The 26,189-nt window shown below is 40.0% G+C and overlaps 1 protein-coding gene across 1 annotated transcript in view; it reads left to right on the forward strand.

Annotated features, from left to right (window-relative positions):
* The window catches only part of si:dkey-112m2.1 (transmembrane protein 132C), a 138,286-nt gene that overhangs the window by 96,830 nt on the left and 15,267 nt on the right, over positions 1 to 26,189 (forward strand). The window contains exons 5-6 of the mRNA XM_056403458.1: positions 3,416 to 3,605; positions 20,527 to 20,670. Coding sequence (XP_056259433.1) covers positions 3,416 to 3,605; positions 20,527 to 20,670 — 334 coding nt within the window. The remainder of the gene's footprint in view (positions 1 to 3,415; positions 3,606 to 20,526; positions 20,671 to 26,189) is intronic.

Below are 26,189 nucleotides of genomic sequence, written 5' to 3' on the forward strand. Positions count from 1 at the left end.
CACCCTCAAAAGCTTCCCTCAAAATGACATGACCGATTTTCCACCTCGTTTCACCACAACAAACCTGCTATGATACCGCGGCATTGTCGCCGTGCTGCTTTTGTAGTGGCACAGTCAGTTCTGTGATCCCAGCAGACGCTCTGCTTTTATATTGTAGCCCTTCTAACCCCATTTCCGCTCTGTTTTGTTTTTTGGGGTTTTTTGTCTCTGTGTTCACCTCTCGCTCTCATCCCCACCCATGAGGCAGGGCAGGAGAAGTGATGGTTGCCAGTGAGTGTATTGAATTGTATGGTAATTGTGCTGAGAAAAGGGCACACGGTGCAGATGTGCTTCTAATGAGACATGGAGGAAGCGCGCTGACCTCTCCAACCGGTGGGCTGAGGACATTTATCATCCCCAACACACACTGGTTGAAGGGGTGGGGGTGAAAGAGGGTACACCACCCTCTATTGGAGGCAACACAACACTGCAGGTGAGGGAGGAATGGAGAGAATAAGCGCGAGACAAGACAAGAAAAAGACACAACAATGAAGGCAACAAAGAAAAAGCACAGAAGGAGAATTGTATTGCAGTGTTCAGCACTAAAGCCCTGATTGTTTGCAGCTTCATTGTAAAGCAGAACTGTCTGCTCCAGATAATTGATCTGGCTATATTTTGTACACCATAAGCGTAAACCACATAATCACTGCAGTCACTACCCCTGAGCCCAGCATGTTGTCAGCCAGTCAAGGATGTCCCACTGCGGCTCTGCAGCACTCCCAATTTCTGTCTGAGAAAGAAACACAACAGGAAAAGAAAGTGATGGATGAATTTGAGCTCCAGTCAATGACTGATCCTCACAGTCCACACCCACAAACCCAGAAACTATGGATTTTCAACCAATCACTTAATGTGGGTAACCACATATAACTACAATCTGCAGTACGGGTGGTGTTAGTTGTTTGCTCTCAGCAGTTTATTTCCTCTGTTTTGCTTTTGATGTTTAACTTTGATTAAAAGGAAATAGATTTCAAAGAGCAAAAATTAGCCTAGAAAGTGCTAAACTGCGCCCTACATAAAAACATGATTCAAAAACTGCCAACAAAGTGCTTTTAATGTAATAGTTCATATTGTTTTTTGGTTGTTTCATCACAACTGATTTTGTAGGAATATTTTTGTGAATCCCTTAGCAGGTTAGCAACTTCTCAATCCTGAAAAACAGGTCACAAATATTTCATTTTTGACACTTGTTGGGGACTATTTTCAGACGTGGATTAATACACGTTGTTCTCCAGGGAGTATTTACAGCAGCAGAGCAGCGTACACGTACAGTGGCATTGAGTGAATATGAACTGCAGTGCCCATGTTCGTCAGAATGAAGGAACATGTTATCCGGCGCACCAGTGTGACTCACTTATGTGTTTTTAAATAGGTGTCCAACAACAGTGGACAGGAATAAGCTACACCTGAGTAAATCCATTTGGTGATTTCATGGGATTTGTTGATGAAAACCAAATTCTACACTTTCACCACCTTTATCCTTTAGTCTTAAGTTGAAAAATATACCAGTGTGAAAAAACAGTGTTGGTTTGAAAGAAGTGCTATACATGTGTTTTGGATAAAAAATTGTGAGAAAGTCACAGGAACATTTTCAACAGTGTGAACAATATCACAAAGAACCACCACCAACTCGGCTGTGCTGCACCTCCGCATACCTGTATTATTCCCTTGCTTTCAACAACAGATTTTTATCTCAACAGCACTCACTGTGTGGCCACATTCACATCAATATTCACATGTGATCATCCTGAGCCAAAGCTTCTCAGTGGTAATTTGGAAACATATTTAGTATAATTCAGAACATTACCCACTGAAACTGGAAAGCTTTTCCGCCCGACCCAGAATTGCTATTCAAGCTGTTTTCATCCACACTAATTTCCAGCTTCCATAACGGTTCTTTCTTACACTTCTCTACCGGAGTGGAGCCTTAAATCTGCACTTTGAAGTGAGGCTAGTGTCTGAAGTGCAAACACATAAGAGGGAGATGGGGGAGTTTTAAATGCTGGCTTGGCCAAAATATGCTCAAGGAAAACCTTGGATCTTACCCCCAGCTACCCCTTCCTCATGCTCAAATTGGGCTCTCTCCAGCGTTGTTTTAATTGTGTGACCACCAAACAACAAACATACTGCTCAAGACAGAAATATAAAAGAAGGATGGTATACTTTAAAAAGAACTTCATACTACAGATTTCTCCTTTTGTTGTTCAAACATATGGCCTCCATACTGCCTCATAAATTGCTTTAAAGTTGTGTTTTTGCCAACATCTGAAGAATGGTGCTACGCTACATGTTATGTTTAGCTCTGCGGGCCACTTGTAGATCCCCGAGTGTGAATTGTATTTTTCAAGACAGCATGTGTATATGTATGTGTGTCTTGTGTTGTTGAAGAAGGTGTTGCATCGCCTTTTGACTGTGACAAAGAATATCAGAGAGAGAGAGAGAGAGAGAGAGAGAGAGAGAGAGAGAGAGAGGCAGCGGCTTGATCAAACCTAGCACTCAGCAAATCAAATAAGTTTGGAGGATTTTATTTTGCATTCATTGTTTTTCTGCTTTGTTTGCATCTCCATCAGCTGAGAGAAAATTATTTGCTTGGCCCTGGCAATCTCTGCAAGAGGGGCTCCATATTGCAAGAGGAAAAATAAATTGCTTTTTTGCGCCAGCATCATGGTTCTGTGTGGATGTGAGAATGAATTTCAATAGTGCTGCGATTAGTTTCATATCAGATTCTGAGATGAGGGATGCGTTGCTTTAATTTTTATGGGGGGAAAAAATAGCATATCCATATAGAGCATCTGCATGTAATACTGCAGAACCATTACAACTTCCTATTAACTATTAACTATTTGTCTAACATGTTTTCTCTTACACCTGATGAAAATGTACAATTAATTTCTCAGTCTGTTTTTCAGTCCCTTTTTCCCTCCCAACACCAAACACTCCTGTTAATGGATGATAAAGACCAATTTCCCTTATGTTTTTCCCCCCGTCGCTTTCTCTCCATCTCCTATAATCCACTTCTTCCTCCTTGTTTCTGCTCTATTTTTCCTCATTCCTTTTCCACCTTCTCTCACTCATGTTCTCATGTTTCTTTCTCTTTATTCATAGTCTCCCTGTTTTTATCGTCTTCCATTTCTTGTCCTTTCCTGTAGTGTTCACATTTTTCCATGGTTTTAGTTTTGCCTCTTCCGTTTCTTTCCTTTACCTCATCTATTTCGCTGCTACTTTCTCATCCCTTATACACTTTATCCCCCCCACCTTATTCGGTCTTATCCTTTCGCTTGTGCCTCTCTGATTGCTACCTACCTATCATTCTCCACCATCCTCTTTTATCTAAATCCACTCCTGACACACATCTTCTCCCTCTCTCCCGTTGCAGAGTGGAGGCGGCGGGCTACCAGCGAGTCCTGCAGGTGGACCTGGAGGTGAACGGGCTGATGGTGACTCAGGGGGGCAGGGAGGTGACGTGGCAGGTCGAGTATCCGCTCACCCGCACCCTGACCAGCGAGGTGCAGACCCGCATTCGCCTGGCACCGCAAGACTTGGGTGGCATTGTGCCGCTAGCCATGGTGAGAGGGGAAGGGTGGGTGAGTGGATGAGCTGTGGAAGTGGAAGCTTGTGTGCTTGCTAATATTTGTGCATCTGTAAGTGTTGCAGTGGCTCTCAATTAGTCCTGTAAAGTCCGTCTTAATGCAGGTAAAGGCAGAAATACAACATGAGGACAAACAATGCTTGGTTCTGAGGATGTGTCTTATTTTGAAAATACTGGGCAGATCTGACAAAGCATCCTCATCCTTCCTCTGATCTGCACAAGAATATGAAAACTGCAGTGGTCATTCACATATTCAAATTCTAACAGAACAACATGGATTTTAATATAAACTTAATATTTAATAATTAACTTAATATAAACCTTTTGGAGCTCTAAAATTTTAGGCCCAGTCTGAAAAGAACCTGTGGAAAACCTGTCCAGACCAGAGCGCAAACATTTATATTAAATAAAAAAAGGGACCTGATCTGAAAGGGACCCAAGTACAGAACCAACAATAACTAGATCCGATTCCAATTGAAGACCAGGGATGGAAAGAAGCAAAATGATGTGAACATGATGTGATGATGATGACACACCACATGATCAGAACTGATCGAGAGTCCACTCAGACCCACTTAGATGTTAGATACGCAGACCTGAGACCTGCAGCAACTAAATAGCACCCCATTAATCCAAAAGGGACTGAATATAATTCTGGTTGTGCCTTGGTTAGAAAATATTGAGTGGAACCATTAAGACTCCAAACAAACATCATAGGGTGCAGCCAGAAAACATCCGGTGTTCTTTATTCTTTTGGCCACGCTCTAGCACACTGGGCAACAGCCATTGCTGCACAAATGCAACATTGACTATAGGAGGTTAAAGTGCTGATGTTCAGCTCAGGGTGTGAGTGTGTTCCATCCTTACTTGATGAACAGTGTAGCACACATTTAGTCCTTTTTACCCAAAGAACTCCGATTTCAGGACAGTGAGCCAAAACATACCAACCATGCTCTTGACTGGCTGAGTCAGTCAGCTGACCTAACCTAACCTAACCAAGTATGTTTTTCACCTCCTGAAGACCAGATTGAAGGCAAAAAGCGAAACCAAAAGAAGATAGCATTGTATTCTAATATCTAGCAGTCACAGACCTCGGAACTCCCTGAATGAATCATTTTTACTGAATATTAAACCAGATTGTTTTGTTTTTAAGCTGTTAACTTCTGAACTTACTTGTCTCTCCCCCAGAGCTGAGGAACAAGGTATAAAAAGGGCCCATAATTTCTACGGCGTTCAGCTGATGTCGGTATAAACACCGTCAGATTAAATCTGAGATAGCCACTGTTTCATTTCAAATCCAGTGTGCTGGAGCACAGAGGCAACACTGCCTTCAGACTCCCTGACCTCCTACCTGTAGAGGCAGAGGAAGAAACGATAAGGAAAGTGAAGTAAACCTCAGATTTTGACAGAGCAAACTAGACAGCTAAACAAAATAGATGCCACACACACACACACATAGACACCAACCTCTTTATATGACATTTCCTAGAATGACTACTGTAACATTTATCTAAGGAGCAACAGAGAAAGTGAACAAACACAATGTTTCTGTGTAAAGACCATATTTTCCAATATTATGAACAAACTATTTTTATCGTGTATGTCTGCACACAGTTAGACTCAGTGACTAGCAGCAGATATAGCTCTGTCTAAGAAGCATCCTCTACTCTGTGCTGAGGGCTTCTCAGCCTTGGCACCATGTGGTATTGCACAGCTTGTTGTGGATTTCTGCTCGCTCCGAGATAAATCTGGTGCAGAATGGGCTGTGCCTTTTTTCTGACTGAGCATTTAGACTCTTGACTAATGGTGACAGAAGAAATTATGATAAATTATTCCAATCCAGTGGCCTCTTCAAAAAATAGTCTGGCTCAAGTATTTTTAACACAATGCTTGTCCTTTTTAAACTGTCCACAAACTGTCAGCTCTTAGTTCTCAATCGGCCTTCAGCTGGCTGACTGAGAAGTTAATTGTGTTTGGATTTAGACAGTCCAAACATGGTTGAATTGGCGAGGGGCTTCAGATTGCTAATTGCATTATGTTAATTACTATGTAAACGTGATAAATTGTTGTATAATTGTTTCTTCCACAATGAAAGGAAAACTATTCAGTATGCTGGGAATAGATAAGAATAGTTTTAATTTTCCTCTCTGATAATGGCCACGTAAAAATCAGATGCCTTCGAGCACTTTATAAACTTTTATTATGGCAATTTGGTGAAGCAGCAGTTCAGCACTGATTTATAGTTTCTGGCCACTGGTGTAGCCTTGAGACTTTGACTACATTTCTCAACTTTTAATGTCTTTTTAAAAATGAGCAGCTTTCTTTGTCAGTGTGGAAATGGCATTTTGATTTGATTAATAGACAAACTGTGTGTTTGTCTAATGGACTAATGACTAATGCACATCTGGTCAACAGGTGTGTAGGGAAGTGTAATCGATAAATGTTGAATTAGAAATACAGCAAAAAAAAAACATTTACGTTATTAAATGATCATTATAACCACCAGATTAGATTTCATTCATTGAATCAGGGCCATCTCTTTGTTGGCAAAGAAATTCGTCTCAAATACAAGTGCAGGGAGGTGGAGAGAGTGTGTAACAGTAACTGTAGAAAAGCGAACAAGAACAACAACTACAGTTAATGGATAGTGAAAAGGAAACCAGATGAACTGATTAAAAAAAAAAAAAAGATCCACATCCAAAAAGATCCACAAGGCAAAACATCTGACATCATCGTATTATACGTGTATTATTAACACAGTTTCAGTATTTCATTTTTTTTTTTTTTTTTTTTTTTTTAAATATCACAGTTATTGTCAATACCAGTATATTGCAACACCCCATTAATTTGAACATTTAATCATCGACTGAAGTGTTGAAATTCAGGGTCTCATCAAGGTATGCGTCTTAAACTGACATTTTAAAGGGTGACATGCAGATGATGCTAAAAACTGCCAGAAATTCTGCATTGATCATTTAACTGAACCTAAGCAGGAAAAATGTTTATCTGGTGCATCTATAGCAGCAGGTTTGTGATTAGGATGCCAACACTGCTACAAACAAAGCTCCGGAGCAGGTTGCAGACAAACACGTATGCTTCCCCCCACTCAGACAAACATCTGTGAACTCGCACTGAAGTTGATTAACCTCAAAATATGAGAAGGGATTGAGTCATTTTTCTAATAGTGAGCAAAACTGACCAAATGATGGTGGATAGTGGAAATAAAGAGGTTTTTAAACTGGATATAAAAACACCAGCAGAGTGCAGCTCCGTAAACACAAGAGAGAGATTGTTCCAAGTGAAGAGATCAACCAAGAGACATGTTTTTCTGCCTGAAGTTTTATACGTGGCTGTTGAGACACATGAGGAGATTTGTAGAGGTGAGGTGAAGTTTTATCTAAAATGAAGTGGGATGGCCTGCAGGGAGGACAGGATGAGTGTTTCCTATGTGGGCATGATTCTGCACAAAACCTCAACTTAAATTTCCCTTTGTCTTCGAGTTTCTACATCTTAAAAGTTTACATTTTTATTAACTTATTCCAAGCTAGAGTAACTTATGACTTTACACTGCCACAACTTTGATTTTTTACTTTTGTACTGTGACTTTTGGCCAAGTAAAAGTAACTTCATTTTACTTGCTTGTACCGTTAAAGTTTTGTACAAGCGGACATTTAAATAGCATTGTAAAGAATATGAAATTCCTATTATTAATGTATCCATCTGTCTAGTGGAATATAAAAACCAAAGGCAGAGAGTTAGCTGTGGTTGGAGATACTCTTTTGCTAATGATAAGATAAGATGAGATAAGATAAACCTTTATCGATCCCACACCGGGGAAATTCACTTGTTACAGCAGCATAGAGAACAAGGTAGAAGAAAAAACAAGTACAACCACAGAATAAAGCAGAAAAATGACATCTCAACATAAATAAGGAGGTATATACATAAGTACCTTCATTTGTAGAGATTTGTATAGCTAGTTACAAAGATATTTACATAATGTGCAAACAGAGAAATAAGTGATAGCTATCATTGATATCATCACCGATATAATGAGAAATTTAGACAATGCAGGCTTGATAACCATAAGCCATAAGCAAATAGCATGTTTCTATTCCTGTCATGTGGTCTGATAGTGAATATCAACAGCAACGAGTGATACAGTATTACGAGTGTGACTCTACAGTAGACATCTCATCATCTTCGTTGTGCTGGATTCCTCTAAAACTGTGTTTTTATTTCTTTGTTGTAATAATTTAATACATTTTCAGTTAATTGGCATTAAATAAAAATAGTGCACATGTTTTGACAGTGTCAACAAATAATTAAATTAAACTGCAGGTTTGTAGAAGTTGAAGAATCTGTTCAATAAAACTCTTGCTGATCATTTCTGGCCCACAGTCCTTCACAGAAACACACACACACACACACACACACACACTGCCTGCAAAACATGAAATACAGGGCCTTTCCTACATGACTATATTGATTTGACAGCTGCTATAAACTGTCCTCAAGGATAAGTGACTGAAATTGCGAGAAAAAAAATATATTTACCAATGAAGAAAGGCAGAGGTCTTGAGAACTTAAAAAGTAAAAAGAGAGGAGAAAAGACACGGAAGAGTCTGAGGAAGTACAAAAACTCAGCCGAAAAGCTTTACACAGACAATAACGGTATGTAAGTTTTGCTCACTTTAGGAAAAGAGAGGTGCTATTTCTTTAACTCATTCGTGTTCCTCAGGACTGTAATCACTGCATAAAAGCAAGAAAGATCAGCAACGGATATTTATTCTGCAGGAATGGATCAAGCCATCATCTCAAGGTCCTTTTCCAAAACATTTGGTCGCACAATTTTTACTGTAGTCCAATCAATGACTCACAATATTGTCTCTTTTGTGAATAGACCGGATATTTCAGAATGCTAGCTCAGTGCTCAATACACTGCAGAAAACATTTATCTCAACTAATAATTTCACATGCGGTTCAAACTTTCATTTTTCTGAAAAATGAAAGAGGAATATTGGCATTGGGATAAGATAATAACACTGGTTCTCAAAGCAATTTCCCCTTGTTTCAAGGATGTTTAATGTATCATTATCTTGCAACTGGACAGAATTAGAGAGACTGCTGTGCTAATATCAGGAAATGACACTAGGACTATGATGGGAAAATCTTAAGAACAAGTTGATTTGTATCGGAAACAGTCCCAATCCTCGATCGAGTTAAGAAGAGTATGCTTTGAGGATTCAATAACAGTTTCCACGGTGTCTTCAGATGAAGAGTTTTTGTACTGTAGTGTATCTTTTAGAGACCGTTACCCCTTGTGTGATTCTGTGCCTCAGTTTATAAGATACTATGTTTGAATTTTTTTTTTTTTTTTTTTAAATCAATACATTTAATGACCTAAAAACTCTCAAATGATCAAAAGTGGAAACAGAGGAATAGAAGCTTGGAGGAAGCTGTCTTTACTTACAGAGACACTGCCCCCGTTACACCCTATACCTCGTACTGTACGGGAGGCATCCCCTTGATATTATGATCACTGAACTCAAGTTGAAGACAAACGCCTGTATTGTTTGCCGAATATAATGTTGTTTTTTCGGATTCCAAGTGGAGAATCAGAGAGAGGGGAAACTGTGAAACTCAAACGTGAAAACAGTACAAAGTGGAACCTGGAACCAACAAGGTAGACGGGAAGAGAGGCGGTGAAAGTGTTTCATTAGTGAGCTTGAAAAACAGTACATGCAGGGAACATGCCGACTGAGAGTGCGCAACTGTTACGGCATCCTCCCATGAATTTTTGATCTCCCGCTTGCCGCGCTGTGCCTCTCTGTTCTCTTATTAGAAGAGGCAGCCAGTGTGGCCCCCATAGCTCTTTACAGTACATCCCAAATGCTATCATTAGCATTTTATTCATAGCCTCTGAAACTCACCGCATTTCAAACTCAATAACATTAGCTTTGCGCTCACGGTCCCACAATATTATAATCAGGGCCATTAGCAGGAAGCTCAACATTAGCTTTTTTTTTCTTTTCTATCTATCTCTCTTTTTTTTCTCCCCTCTTTGTATCACGGGTGAGCGCCTTTGTCTAGAATAATTAGGGTTTGACCAAATGTTGCTCTCTCCATACTGACTCTATAGCAGCGCTGCACAGATAGTGACAGACTGAGGCAACAAGGACAACAGAATTAATAAGGAGCTGTGTCCACTGCAGGCAAGAGAAACAGATAAAAAAAGAAAGCGGTCCTCATGTCTGTAATTTACACACAGTGCTATCGCTGCATCAGGACCAGCCAGCTGTATTGTAGCAGGCTGCCATCAGTCACACTGTCACACTGTCAGGAACTGTATTTGGAAATGGCCTGGCAGAGCACTAATAGGCTGTGCAGTGAGGTTTTCCATTGGCATGCTAAGTGTCCTCAAGGCAGCATCTGCATGCAGCCACAATGCCCCTAACAGCTTAATTAAGTCCTCCTGTGTGTGTGTGTCTGTGTATATATATGTGTGAGCCTGTAATTTACTGCTCCATGTTTCTCCTGTGCATTTTGACAGCATTAATTCTCCGTTTCTAACCCCCGCTGGATTTAGCCTTATTCACCAGGCTTGTTTCTCATTCCCTGTCTTGATCATCCTGTTCTGAAAGTCTGAGAGGGAGACAGAAACACAGACAGAGAGAGATCAGAACAGGGAAACTCTGCTCAACTCACCAACACTTGTTTGTTTTATTTAGCTCTAGAATGCTGTGTTTTTTGTTGTGGTTTTTCTTTGTCTTTTCCCTCGCAGTTGCCTGGGCTTTGAAGCCGATACCACAAATATTTGTTTAAAATATGCAAATCAAATGTTTTGATAAAAAAACTGTGTGATGATTATTGTTTCTAAAATTTCCTCAAAGACATATTTGCCATTTCTGCACCGCAATTTCTTCTAAAACAATTTATGCGTCTGTATTGATATTAGGGCCAAAAACCAATCAACTGATCATAAAAATAGCTCCATATTAATATTCTGATGATGAACCTGCATGTGCTGATGTGGTTCTTTACTTGCATATCCAGCAAATACACAGCAAGCATTAGCTTTAATTTGGAGCCATGTTTCTGGCCACTTTCATTTTAGCTCTATTTGTGGTCTCCATTAATTTGTGAAAGAAATATCTGACTCTGTTGCTGCTAACAAGCTGGTCGCTAATCTCGTCTGTGAACCAAATCGGTGCAGTCGTGGGTTGAAAAGGCAAAACAATGGAAGGAAAACAAAGAGCTCCATAATGCAGAGAGGAACTGCAGAGTCAGGTGATAACTGTTTGTGAGTTCATCAGTACGAGTGACTCTTTTCACATTAAATATAATCATTTGTTTAATGTGGCACATTCATTGTTATTCTAAAATAAAATTTAAAAAAATTATATTATAACCGCTTTAATGTGTGTCAGGAGCCAGGAAATCCCCGCACGTCTACCCTGCTCTCCTTCGGGTGAATACATAAACTTATTTGAACAGACTAGGTTAAGATATGTAGATGATAAAGTAAGGACCATGTCCGCACGTAACCCCTGTGACTCCAGATAGAAAGAAAATGTGTGGATAGGCTACAGGCTGAATAACCACAATCCAGTGTATCGGTTGGACTCTAGCCTACATACATTAGCAATGAGAACCCCCCCACCCCCCACCTTGCTTAAAAAAAACTGAGGCCAAGATTCCTTCGAACAATTTAGATGGCCGCCATTTGCTCCACTGCAGTTGCTCTGTGGCCGGAGTAGGAGTCACGGCATCTTGTAACTGCAACACTCCCTGGATGAACAACACACATATTTGTAGCATGCATGTCCTCTGTTCAGCAGTCGTGCACACAAACGTTACTTCACTCCTGCCACCCAACATCTTTCTCTTCCCTCTCCCAGGACCCAGGATGCAGCTTCTATGTATGTCAGTCAGGCTTTACTTTGAAGCTAAGCCTGCACATTCTGTAATTTGTTGTTGTGTGTTTGTTCATTTTTCACTGCCTTGCCTTCTCTCGCCCTTTCCCCCATTCTGTCAGTCTGGCTCGAGAATCTTTTCCTTGGCCAGCCAGGGTCGAGCAGAGAGCAGCTCTCGGGTTTATTCCTAATCAAATGACCTCCAGAGACAGGAGAGGGGTCCTTAAACTGTGGGCAAGCTTTCATCAGAGATGGCCAATTTACCACTGCTGACTTCGGCTTTTCCTCTCCTAATGTTAAAGAGTGAGAAAGTATGAGGGGGTGAAAAAACAACAGAGGCTTAATATTTAATCTCACTAAAAGTATTTAGAGCTCACGGTACACGATAACAAAATCCAACAGATTGTCAGGCCAACAGGTTATGTAATAAATCAATATCTAATTAATGAGGAGAGTATAAATCACTGCAGGTCCTGATTTAATAATCAATAGTGGTATTTCTTACTCCTGGTCATGGCAGAATACTGCAATTGTAGCTGCTTGGCCAAGTGGAGACACGGGAGTTGATTATTCAGCTTGTTTTATACTCAGAAGACTTATTTTTAGATTGAGGAGGTGCAGCGTAGGTGACACAAAATGATCTTGGTAAATGATTCAGTAAATAAGGTATTTTGTTTTTATTCATCTCGGCGCACCTCCCCTATCTCCAAGAGCTGGTAATTTAAAAAAAAAAAAAAAAAAAAAAAAAAGTTTCAACAGCTGCACCCGAAAAGACATCTTCCTCACTGGTGGGAAGAAAAAAAGTAATTCTCCATCTTTTTGCCCGTTCTATCACATCCCCTGTCATTTCAGTTATCAGCACCTTGCTCCGACTTGAACATCGCAGTGCAGAATAACTCCTGTGCCTTTTTTTTTCTTTTTTCCCCGAGCCATAACCATAAAGAGATTACATTCTATGAACACGGCTCTCTCCTGCTGTTGTATCACTGCTTTTGAAAAAAGATGTGAAAAATAAATAAATAAACGGAATAAACAAAACTGTTGTAGGTGTCGATTCCCCTGCCCTTGCTTTCCTTTTATCTCCCGCTATTCGCCACGAGAGGTTCGGATGTCTGCGAGTGGCAGGGTGTATAGGTGCTGCAGGGAACAGATTCTCTTTATTGATAATTGATAGGAACTGAATAGCTGAGAGTGCTGCAGTTGCAATATACTGTAAATCCTTTTTCTCAAGCGCTGTAGGCCAAAACAGTACAGGACTAAGCTTATTGTCAATCTCAGCCGATTTTGTGTTTAGTTGAGCTGCGGTTCAACGTGGGTCAGAGGCATCCGTTCAGTCAATGAATAATACATCGCTGACCGGTGTTAAGCGGCCGTAGCGGCCATGATCTAAGCTAAACATACCTCCGTTGTCTCTTTCCCTTCCTCCCGTCCTTTTGAATAAGTACATATCAATAGCCGTTAGTCCTCCTCGCCGTAACCCCTCTGGCACAACACATTTTGTACATTGTGCCACAATCACAGGTGATGTCTTCATGCCAGAGAAAGCCACTGTTGACAATAGCACAGGGGAAGCACAGTGGTGCGGCGGTTGGCGCTCATACCTCTGCAAGGTCATGAGTTTAAATCTACCAGCCGGCTAAAGCCTTGAAGTGTGGAGTTTGTAGCTATATTCCACCCACACCGGCTTTCACGCTGGCTTTTCATTTAACAAAAGAAAAAAAGAGCTTTAAGCTGTGAGCGAGTCATTCGGACTGACAGGTGGCTCACTGATTGGACAACGTTGGTGATGTCATCTTGCGCCACGATTGCTACATTGACCCACGTGGGGAAATCCAATTCCGGTGACTGAAAGCATGTCACGCAGCGTTTTACTGTACCTGTATCTCCTCTGCTGTCAAAAGAGCACACAAGGAAATTATGAGTCTGACTGAGACTGAACCTTACATGTCATAAATAGCGGCATGCAGACAAACACGGAGGCATCTGTGCTGTAATATTACAGGCGGCTTACTGTGTGGTCACTACGCTTGGAAAGTAGGTGGGCTCACGCTCAACACAACTCTGATTTAACTCCTCTGAATTATTAGAAAAAATCTTCACTCTAAAATGGTAACACCAAGGATGTAGTCAATATTATATATTCAATATAATATATTTATTACTTATCTCTTATTCATTACTTATTTGCGGGGATTTCCCTGAAGATCAAGTTGAACTGTAGAACTGATGAAAATGTATCTTAAGGAGAGTCTGCCAGAGAGCGCAAAAAATGAAGGATGGGTTTATTCATAATAAGCTACAGTTTATTTAATTACACTACTTACAGCCCCAGTAGACGCAAACATAAAAATAATTTTTGTCAAATTCCATCAAAATGTTTCACTGTGGACATCGTCATTTTCCAATTTGGTAGAAATCGCCAAACTCTACTTCCACGTTCTTGGGCCCATGTGCGCTACAGTCCTTCTCCAGTCAAGCCGGCTGAGAGCTTGTGCTTCCAAGTCTTCCACTGGCCGAGCCAGCTGACTTGCTGTTGGCTTCTAAAACACATGAGGGGGTTAAAATAATTTAATCACATGACTTTTCTAGACTTTTCCAAATTTGAATGAATTTGTTTTTTTGGGTGGCTTGCCACATTCAGGAAACTGTATTCATGTTTTACAGCCACTTCTTCTCCACTGACTGTGTAGGGAAAATTATTCTAATTCTAAATGTCGCTTATGCAGATCAGGAGATTGCTTTCTTAACGTGTAACTTAGCAGGTGGATTAAAGAGAAGCTTTCAGAGAAGCAGTTTAGCTTTCGAAGTCAACTGAAATCATCTTTCGACTCTCACACAGTCCTGTGGTTGGTCAATTTGCTCTCAATCCACCAACAAACAAACCTCACCGGATTCTGTTTGGAAGCAGACCAAGACCTTCGACGAAGTACCAGAGTTTGTTTAAACCGGACCAAACAGGTCAGGTGTTAAACCACCCACAGAACAAATGTAGGCTCGTAGATGTGAATCTGAGTTAATTGTCTGCGTACACCCAATGTGTTAGACCTATGTGAGGATCGAGGATGCATTACAACGCCAATGGATTGTCACAAAAAATTATCTCATATGGGAAGTAAAAAATCAAAAAATTGTCATAAGGACACATGGAAGGAACAATGAAGCTGCAGCAGTGTACTGAGACACTAATATGACTAAAAAACCTGGAGCCTTAAGCATTTTTTTTTTTTAAAAAGTTGATATCGCCCGATGAGTCATCTGGGATTATTTTTCCCACCTTTGGCTTGTGTTTTCAAATGGATGAATCCAGGCCAAGGACTCCTTCAACCCACAGTGCTTCACCACAGTTTAACTATAATTTAACAGAGTGGATTTATGATGGCATAGGTGGCCGTCCAACAATTTGTTTTCAGGATCACAATGCTCTAATGCTCCGAATGGGAGACAAATCCAAAAAACGCGCTTTCAAACAAACATTCTCCACGGCCACCAGAATAGACTGGCACAGTGTTGTGTACCAAAAGCAGATTTTGTCCTTGAGCTTGCGGACGCTCACATACAGTAACTATTCTTTAAGCAATGCTTGTGGAGGTTGTCTGCTACCTTACACATCATTCATCCACAACCATATCAGCCCCCACACACTCCACCCTTGTACCGCGGCTGCACAGAAGCGTAATGGCCTTTTATCGATTCTTCTTTCGCTCGCCGTCTTTCTTCTATTTTCTTGCTCTGCTGTCTGCACTGCAATGAGAGGTTGTTAAGATAAGCTGCTGCGTGAGGAGGGAGCCATGCCTCTTTTTCTTTTTAAGCCAAGCAAGCAAGGGTGTGTTTGTGCTTGTGTCAAAGTTAATATATCTGCATGCGTATACATGTGTGTGTATGTGTGTGGCTGGTATGAACGTGTAGCATGTGTGTGTGTATATGCTAGTAAAAACAACCACTCAGAGACGCAAATGTTTCATCTGCTGTTGTGTAAAAATTGGCCACATGATTAAGACGTGCATTCCCGTATGTCATGAGCCCAGGAAAGTGTTAGGCAACCGCTTGGTGCTCGGTGACAGGTGGGGGAATTTCATGGGAAAAAAGATTCAGCCTCTTGGACCTCACGCGTGACTCGAGCCGTCTCATTAAATTTCACTTTATTTCACTCAGTGTGTTTGTAATCGCGTGTATTATATCCGAGCTCACTCAATATTCAGATCTTTGTGGCACAAACACTCTCCATAATAGATGTTTCTGGAGCTCATTAAGACCTCCCTTTCCATAATGAAATTCCAGTGTTAATGGCTCATTAAGTCAACAGACTCTTGCCATCACATGCAGAAGTACAGAACACACCACTTTTTACAGGTGCTTTATTTGCCACCAGAGACTGTACATTCTGTCTTATCATATAATTACGAGCAACGACGTTCATTGTTCACCGAGGAACGAGGCTGAGGGTTGATGTGAGGGTCTCAGATGGCGTGCGTTGGCTTTATGGCACGCCAGTGTACGTAAATGTCATTTGCATATTAGTCCGTGGGAAATGTGATTCACTCTCCAGTTCAAGTCGAGAGAGGGAGGGACTGTATGGCATTGTGTCTTCCATTCATTTTTCTTTCTTTCCCCAAACTCCCAACATACGCATTATGTGAAACACATCTAGCACACACCCACAAGCTCGCAAGATATCATTACGAAACCTGAAATGTATTAGAGGCCTAATGACTTTGCCTCGACTATGTACAGAATAGCACTAACTAGCTCAGTGTTGCCAGAGCAAAAGAATACCTCATTTCTCCCCTGCCACAACCTAATGTTCAGGAGCGGATTTTGTTTCCCTAGTGGCAGACCAAACAAATTCACAGATGCTGAGAGAAAGCTCTGCGATAAACACTGAAAGTCATTCACACATTTAAAATATGGGAAATGTGAAAGAAAAGCTTGGAATCACCGGCGCGTTCAAGGTGAGGTAACATTTCCCTGGATACGTCAGTGAAAAGCTAAGATTGGATGGTATTGTTTATTTTAAAAAGAGCCCGAACTGTTGTCTGTATGAAAGCCACGGTGGATAGTTAATAACATTACCTGTGTCGGAGCATGACTCGGGTTTCTTTGAGTCTTCTCTATAAGATTTTGCCTTGAGTAAGAAAGGACACAGTCCTATTCCCTTTCACTCTTTCAGTCTCACTCTTTTTCTAATCTTTTTTTTTAAAGAAAAAAAAAGGTGGTGGTTAAATAAGTTTGGTATTTTCAATAAGTCACACCAGCCTGTGGTGAAACTGTTGTTGGCATTATTTTGCATATATTTGCTGTAAAGAAAATGAGACACCAAAGCTCTGTACTAAAAATAGTCACCTTCAGTAGATAGGGGTAAAGAAAAAAGAAATCTATTGACAATCTGGGTGAAATAACTTCCAAACATATGTCAGAGAGAGCTTTCAGATGTGCAAGAGAGAAAGCAACAAAGCAGAGAAGACCTCTTATTAACAGCCTTTGAATTCCTTTATTTGAAGTTAAACTTTAAATTGTATCTTGTTTTTTTTTTGTTTTTTTTCTCAAAAGGAGCATGAGTGTGAAGAAACAAAGCAAACGGTGGCATCGGTTTTGATGAACAAAGAGCTGTCTGGAGACCAGTTTTCCTTTGCCTTTCAAAAAGGTTTAGGCCTCTTAGTAGCGTTTTATTGAAACTAAGCTGTGATGAACAGGATCCACCGTTATAGCAAATCCTCTGTACAACCAACACACTGAGAGCTCAAGGATTACCAGGCGTTGTCTTAATTGATCTCATTATCTTCTTCCTGCTCCTCTTTAAGGCATTCCACTCTCAAATGGATCTTCTGATATCTCTTCAATGCCTGCAATTTGACATAAAGTATCATTGTCAAAGTTTTTTTTTTTTTTCCTTCTCCCCTCCCGCTTCAAATGAGTTCTGGGAAATCGCTATATAAAGACTAAAATAACTGTAGTGTGATCCTACTTCAGTGTAAAGCATTCATTAAAGGGGAACTCCACTGCACATCAAAGTCTGTTTACAGAGCTCGGGGTGCACTGCTACACAAAGATGGGTGTCAAATTAATGGGAAAACCAACATAAAGTGTCTTAGTAAGGTGTTGTTCCACCCTCAGCCTCCAAAAACAGCTTCATTGCTTCCTTGTCATAGATTCTCTGAGTCTCTGAACAACACTCCAAAGATATTCTCTCATTTGGTGTTTTGGTAAATGTAAATGTAAATGTACTTTATTTATAAAGCCCTTTACAACAATCCTTTCGGTGTACCAAAGTGCTTTACAACAGATAATAAGTGCAGAGATAAATAAATGGAAAACAATTTAAAAAAATAATAATAAAAGAACAATAAGAGCAATAAAATACAACAAAATTGATTAAGAAAAGATTGTAAAAAGTGTCGTCATACTACTAGGTATTGAAGGCCATCCTAAATAGGTGGGTTTTTAAGCTAGCTTTGAAGCGGCCCAGGTCAGGAATAAGACGGAGCTCGGTGGGGAGCTTATTCCAGAGCCTAGGGGCAGCAACAGAAAAGGCTCGGTCACCCCAGTGTTTGTATTTGGATCTGGGCACTTCCAGCAAAAGTTGAATTGTTGACCTCAGAGGTCTACCAGGATTTCGGACAGTTAAAAGATCAGATAAATACGATGGGGCAAGGCCGTTGAGAACTTTAAAAACAAACAATAAAAGTTTAAAATCGATTCTATAACGGACAGGCAGCCAGTGAAGAGAGTTAAGAACAGGAGTGATGTGCACCCGTCTGTTAGTGTTGGTTAAAAGACGGGCAGCAGCGTTTTGCACAAGTTGAAGGCGACCGAGAGAAGACTGGGAGACACCGACATAAAGCGCATTGCAGTAGTCTAACCTTGAGCTTATTAGTGCATGGATGGCTTTCTCAAGGTCGTGACGGCTTAAAAACATTTTAACTTTGGCCAGGAGACGCAACTGGAAAAAGCTAGTCCTGACAACATTGTTAATTTGTTTGTCAAACCTCAGATGACTGTCAAAGGTCACTCCCAGATTTCTGACCGTTGGACTGAGCTTTGAAGACAGGGTGCCAAAGCCAGCCGTCACAGTATCCCCAGTTTTGGTGATGGCGGTGGAGAGAGCTGTCTAACACGGTATTACAAAATAGCCGTGCAGTTGGGTCGAGATCAGGTGACTGTGAAGGGCATTAGTGGCTGTTTGATGAAACCTTGTTGAACTATTGAGACATTCAAGTTAACTGTGTGACTTGTTTTCACTTGTGACACTGAGAAATATCACTATACACATTATCTCCGCAAGCTCCTCCATAACTTAGCCATGAGCATTTGAAATTTGAATTTTCAAACAAAAGACATATCTATCATTTTAAAAATCACAGTAATAGTCTGTTTCATTTTGTCACGCGTCAATAGCAACATATCCCCTATGCGCACGTCAACGTTGTGGTTGTTTGCCATTAGCAATGGAAATTTACTTTTTATCTTATTTTCAGCCACATTTTTAAATTACACTTTTTACATGTTAGTCAATTTTTAAGTGCATATTTTAACCAGATGAAGGATTTTAGTCATTGGACGTCTGAATTTTTATTAATCAGAAAAACAAGCTGCGCAAACAGAGAAACACTGATTTTTAACATGAAACTGCTTTATTCTGTGATTTTACTGGATTTAATCACTGGGTCCATTTGTTTTGGAGCGGAGGAGACCTCTGCGGGTAATTCGGACCCTGGTAAAAACCTTCAGAACACCTGGATCATAAGTTCATAAGCTGAGCAGACGTTAGCGGCAGCTCGGCTCGTATCGTATCCCCTCCAGGCCTATTTTTAATGCGAAGCCGCTTTATTCAGTGTTTCTACCCAATTTAATCACCTGGTCTGTTTGTTTTGGAGAAGAGGACACCCCTGTGGATAATTCAGCTCCCTGTAAAAACCTCCTGAATGAATTGACACTGAAGGAATCCTAACCAGGTGTAGCTGACTGCAGTGACAGCAACAGTGGTGAAGAGTAACGCCATATTGTGACTGAAACAAAGGAGGAACGGTTTAAGCTACATGAAGTTAGAAAACAGTGAAGACCAACACTGAGATTTTAGACCAGAGAAACTTACAATCTACAGCTGAGTGTGTAGTGAGAAAAATCTCTATCTATCTAAATGAATAAGCTTGTGAGAGACATTTTTCCCAATTTTCTACTTAATAAAATGATGAATTAATCAAAAAACATAATGACAATTAAAAATATTCATCATTTGTGGCCTTAGCTCGAGGGCAAAAAGATTTGCAGAAAAAAAAAAAAGAAATTGCAGAAGAAGCATGTTACAATTGTTTTGACAGATATTGTGTTTTGGATACGAGTCATGACTTTAGTAGAAATGATCAATTTGCATTTCATTTTCACTGAAAGAAAATCCAACAATGTGATGGATGATGATGTGATTTATCTGTGGTCCGTACCAAATAAGCATGTTCTCTTACATCTGGAAAATATGTATATGTAGCATCTCTGTAGCACCACAACGTTTCATGTATGGTGTGCTGTGACTCATTTTAACTTTATCAAAAAATTCCAGCTCCCGCAATTTGGTTATTACACTTGGCCATGTTGCGATTTTGAAAATATTTTTATTAATTGTTCATCCCCAATATTGGCAAATAAAGCATGTCTGCCAATAAATTGCAGCGCAGAAATGCCAAAGGTATAAATGGGGGTATTTGTAGTTGATGTTTTTCAACCGTGAAATCTTCCATTTGGTTCGTGTCTCGGTCAATATTCTTTGACGACCGAATTTAAGGGATCCTTGATTGTGTATTTTATGTGATCATGTTAAAAAAAAGAATATTGGTTGAAATATAATTATTAATTAATTACAAAAAAGATGTAAACATATAAATAGCAATACTGGCAGGGCTTAAAAAGTCAGAATTGGTAAGTTTCTAGTCCCAACAGTAACTCTATCGTCACAGACATATTGATTTGAGGTTTTTTGGTTTCCCTTTGCAGGACACCGAGATCCTGAACACGGCCGTCCTCAATGGCCGCACGGTCGCCATGCCAGTGAAGGTGGTCACCGTAGGAACAGACGGCGCGGTCTCTGATGTGACGGAGTCGGTGGAGTGCAAGTCAACAGATGAACAGGTTATCAAGGTTAGTGGGGCTTGTGTTTGGAGCAGATGCTTTTATTTTACTTTTTCCAATTCATCTTTGTTGCCTTCTGCTTCACGGGTAGCTTTGTAGTGATACTTGGGCGGGTAAACAGAATGAACACAGTGTTGCGCTGGTGTAGAAGTGGTTTGTGCATAGTAGTCAAGGAAGAAGTTCCTGAATTCCCTTCAGCAAAATGGGCTTTTTTTTTCTTTTCTTTTTTTAATTGAATGGTATGCCAGAAATTAAAAGTTTTTCTTTACATCACAAATCAGTACCTTAGAAACAATCAGCAACAATTAGCAGGTATTTGGGTAACTTCATTTACCATACTGCAGGTAGAGAGCATGTTTCCCTGTATTCTGTTTTTAGGTGTATGCACTCCTGTGGCCCATTATGCATTTTTGTGACATTGGCTAAAAGTCATGATTTTCATTGACTGTGTGCATATTTCTATAAGGAAACCAAGTGTCTAAAATGAGTTTAATTGATGCAGAAAAGGCCAGAATACCATAAATTACTGCTACAGCTGATTTGGCAAACCCGATGGGCAGAGAACGCCAGTTTATAAACAGAGGATGATCGTAAACAGTGCGACATATTCTGTGCATATCTATGTATTTATGCATCATTCTAGCCCTAATTTTAATGTTCAGGGTGAATGACTACAAATACAAGTTGTGTTTCCAGAGACAAGCAGCAGAATATATAAAAATGTTAGAACAGTAGCTGTAAAAAGAGTTGAGAAAACACAGAAAAAATAAACTCTACCAGTCTGTGCTTGTTTTTCATCATCTTATAACCTGACATCTATACTTCCTCGTCTGATATGAGGAGCCAAAATTCAAGACGACAGCAGCACGGATTCATTTTATACTGAAGTTGCTGTTCATTCTTCTTATCGCTTGGAGGGTGTAAGATACTGGTGCATAGCTACAGACTAATGTTAAAATAATGGCTTTGCGTTGCATATGCAGCAGCCTATGTTGTGGAAAAACAGTATAAATTTTGGTCATTCCTTGCATTAAAAAGGTGTTGTGGTTTGAAAGCCACTGTAACAAGAAGCCACTGTTTGCAGCTTCATTACCACTTGCCAATAACATAACTTTGACAAACTATAAAGCTGACGACATGTTCACCATCAGCGATTTCCTGTCTCAAGCAAGTCTCAAATCTCTGTAAGTTGATTTTCATTGGCTTTCAGAGAGCTTAGGTAATTAATACAAAACCTTACTGAACGCTTTGGGAAATGCAACACAGGATTCATTGTTCATCTGAAAAATGCAAAACCACTAGTATTAATCCAGCAGGTAAATATAATATATGTAAAGACTGTAGCAACATAAGATTTAATATCTGCCCTTCAACACGTCCCCATTGTATTATGCCAAAGCAGAAGCAAGACAAAAAATAAAAAAAAATGTCATGAGAGAACTGAGAAAAATAAACTGTTTGTTTTTAATTGTGAGTGTGTGCGTCAAGAGGAAAAGAACGGTGTTGCGAGCCTGTGTTGTATTGAGGAGCTGATTTGGTGCGTTTCTGTGTACCATACATGCATATCAGAGAGAAGAGAAGAGGCAGATCTCTCAAAGGGTTTAATTATCCACTGAAGTAGTACCGCACATTGTGACGCTGACCTCGGTAGCATACTCCCCTGCCCACCCGTCTGGCTTGGGAACAGTATGCGGCACCCCTCCTCTCCCTCCTCTACCCTCTTTTCAAAGGAAACTCAAAATAAAACACTGTTTGATTGGGAGGTATCTTCATCCTGCCTCAGTGTTTCACTCAAACGTTGAGGGTGAAGTCCTTCATTTCCACCACGGTGCCTGTACGCTCACGTTACTCCAACCTAAACCAGGCCGTTCGTTTGACTACTACAAACTATATATGTTGTATGTTAGAGAGAACTGATATCACAGCATGAGTTTTTAATGGCTTAATTCAAGTCCCTTTTAAAGCTTAAGTGGCAACAATTCACTTTTTCCAGCTTTATTTTTTATTTAATATATGCTGATTTGCTTAGTCTTCCATGATACTTAAAGCATTTTGAAGACATGATTGTTTTTATTCCCTACTTTGTGACAATTTACACCCCCAAAACAAATCATTGATTCATTAAGAAAACAGTCCGCAGGCTTATCGTAACCGTTGTGGCCAGGTCTCTCTTCAAAAGCGGTAAATTATCTCAAACTCCCCCGGTTAAGCAGAGGACAATTTTCTTTTTTCAAAAATCAGGCATAAAACTAATCATTAGTTATTACTAGCCCTAACTGATTTCTAAGTAGATTCTTGTAGCAGAGTGGCACAGACAAAAAGTTGCAACTTAAAAAGTTGCTTGAAAACTCTAACCCTGCCCATAGATCTATCACAGCGAGAACTCGTACTTTTGTTTATGTTCACTTTTTAAATTTTTCATCAAAGTTACAAGATCATCTGGCAGGATCTTGTCATGCTGACCAGGGACTGCTTTGAAAAGTGTCTCTGTTGTGACATTCAAGAGAGCGTCAGTATCAGATACTGGCAGCCCATGCTGCTGGAAAATCAAACACGCAAAATGTGGTTAGAATAAGAATAACTCGCTCATATCCCTCAATGAGAAAGGCTGCTACTTGGCCACCATCCTTAAACGCAAAGACAACAACGCTTCCTCTCTGCAAATGGGTTACAATCTGTAATATAAATCACAGCCAATCTAACAGATTGCCCATTTTGTTGTGGCAAGTCCAGCCCTCTTCTGCTGAAATGCCCTTCTCTAGACATGATATAGTGAAGCGGCGCAACACACACCAGTGTCTTCCTCTGATCCATGCTGATGAGCTTGTTCGTGTTCAGCTTTACCTGATATCAGGGTCATAAGGCACACAGTACCTTGGCAAGTGAGGCCATAGGAATCAAAACAGCTCAGTGGACCCTCGCTGCTTTCCACTGACTTCCAGCTCATGTTCATGCTTCATGACTGGGCAAAACAAATATTGTATATTGTAGTATTTTCTACTACAATAAAAACAGAAAAAGAATGGGTTTCAGGGGAGTGTTATTATATCTATCAAATCTACAAAACTACCTTGAAAGTTAGGGACTACAATTATGTTTATTTCTAAAAAACATACATTGATTTCAACATAAATTAAGACAAATACTAACAAAGAGAATCAAAACAAGAAAATGTTTTCATCTTCTGTTTTAATATAAGTCATAATAGATGTTTCACCCTTTATCTCAATGGTGTAGACCCCCTGCGGTGTATCCAATAAACCACTGAGTCTCCCACCAGAAGAAGTCTTTATAGTTTACAATGATGGAAATTGCACATCATTCTTGCTGCTGTAGGCGGGAATAAGGTAAGAAAAAAGAATCACTGTGGCTCAATGTTCTGAATTTCAGCTAAAACAATTTAACATATAAGTAAAATAAAAAAAGATCTACATAACCTTTAGAAAATGCCCACAGCACAAATGTCCCAGTGTACTGTGAGTCTCTCTCTCTCTCTCTCTCTCTCTCTCTCTCTCTCTCTCTCTCTCTCTCTCTCTCTCTCTCTCTCTCTCTCTCTCTCTCTCTCTCTCTCTCTCTCTCTCTCTCTCTCTCTCTCTCTCTCTCTCTCTCTCTCTCTCTCTCTCTCTGGACATTCAGTCACTTTTCGTCAACTATCGTTTCAGTCAAGAACTCACCCATGTACGCCACAATTGGATTCCGCGGTGTCCTTATCTGTGTTTGTGCGTGTCACTCCGGATAAATTCCATGCCTGCATGATTAGCAACACAATGGATTGTTTCCATGGCGAAGTGACATTGATTTGTGCGCGGTTTCATGACAAATTCATGGTGATAACGGAGGCTGCAGAGATCAGTCAAGTGCTAAATTTTTCATGCAGCGCAGAAGATGTCACCTTCCAGAGATCTCAGTTAAATCTTTACGGTTATCATCTTCGATACCTTTCATAAGGAAAGATAAAGATGGCACTACAGTGTAGAAACAAAGTGGGAGAAAAGACACCAGAAAAAAAAAACTAGAGATGAGATGGTTTGAAATAAATAGATTTCAGCACCAGGGTGAGAGAGGGAGAATGATCACAGCAAAAAGGGACAAGAATAGAGGTGAGGCTTAAGAGACTCAATGAGGAGTGAAGTGGATTCTTTCAGCTCACTTTCTGGTTGGTTGCCTTTAGAAAACCCTGCACATTAGTGCGTGTCGTGTATGTGTGTGTTCATGTTTCGGCTTACACAAAACTCACAAATAGATTCATTTACATACAGTATATCATCCATTATCATCAACTCATCGCACCGCGACGAGTTGTTCAGCCACAACGAGGGCTGACAACTCTCATTCTTCACGCATAAAAACAATTAAAAAAAAAAAATTCTCTTATACCAGTGTACATGTGCACCTAGGATACTGCAGTGTAAAATACTATATGAGACACACAGTGCAGTGCTCCACTGACTGTCCATATGCCGTAGCCTACCGAGTTACATGAGTGGAGTCACAGTTTGGATTTCCCCAAGGGTGCTCCAGTGTCGGCTTAAAAATAGATCTCACTCCGGTTCGGCTGCTTCACACTTAATAACTGTCAGGTTTTTTCTTCTTGTGGAAGGTCATAAGCACTAAAAGTGTTTCTGGTATGAGTATTATATTATTTATTTTCCCTTCACTGGCTGTACAGGGTTTATATGAAGACAAGTTGCATGTTTTGTTGCATTTTTCATTATTCTGTCAATTTTTTATTTTATTTTATTTTATTCTTTTAACAATTAATAAATTATTTGCTTAGTCTTAAATGTCTTGTTTTGTTTCATGGACCATCCAGAACTCAAAGGTACTATATATGTAAGAATGTGCAGCAATGTACATGTATTAATCATTTTTTATTGCCAATGTGTGAACGGATTGTAACGTAACTTCAAAAAATGAGACCTTTCCCAACTTTCTCGGCTGCCTATAACAGCCTGGGGACTGATTTCTATGTAAAGGGACTCAGGAATGAATTTTCCCGGAAAGTCCAAAGGCTGCAAGGTTTATGCTTTCTGCCAAGAGCCTTGCCTCTCTTCCACTCCCCTGCAGCGCCAACAGTGTGCAATAGTGGCCAACAGTAGCTTAGAAGTGGAGTACGCGAATATCAGCGAACGGCCGGCTCCCAGCACTACACAGACTTCTCACATTTTGAGAATCAGGAAACAGTGAATAAAAGCCTTTTTTTTCTTTAATAAAGGACTTCAATGATTAATTGTTTATCAAAAAAAAAAAAAAATTCTGACAGTCAACTAACTGATTAATCCATTGATTTCAACCCTAATCAAACGCAACACTTTCAAATTAATCATTTTTAATTAACCATACATTAACTTGATATTGTTCACAACAACCAGTCATGGTAAAACTCATGACAGTTGAACCTTTATTTAACTTATGAAACTTGAACCTTCACCCTCTTTAATTCTATCCCAACAAATACTGTACTTTTTGAAGTAGAGTCTGTTCTCTCTACAGGAAGACAGTATGTACAGTAACACTGCAGAAGACTG

This window comes from Seriola aureovittata, chromosome 18 (genome assembly GCF_021018895.1).
Source record: "Seriola aureovittata isolate HTS-2021-v1 ecotype China chromosome 18, ASM2101889v1, whole genome shotgun sequence".
Classification (NCBI taxonomy): domain Eukaryota; kingdom Metazoa; phylum Chordata; class Actinopteri; order Carangiformes; family Carangidae; genus Seriola; species Seriola aureovittata.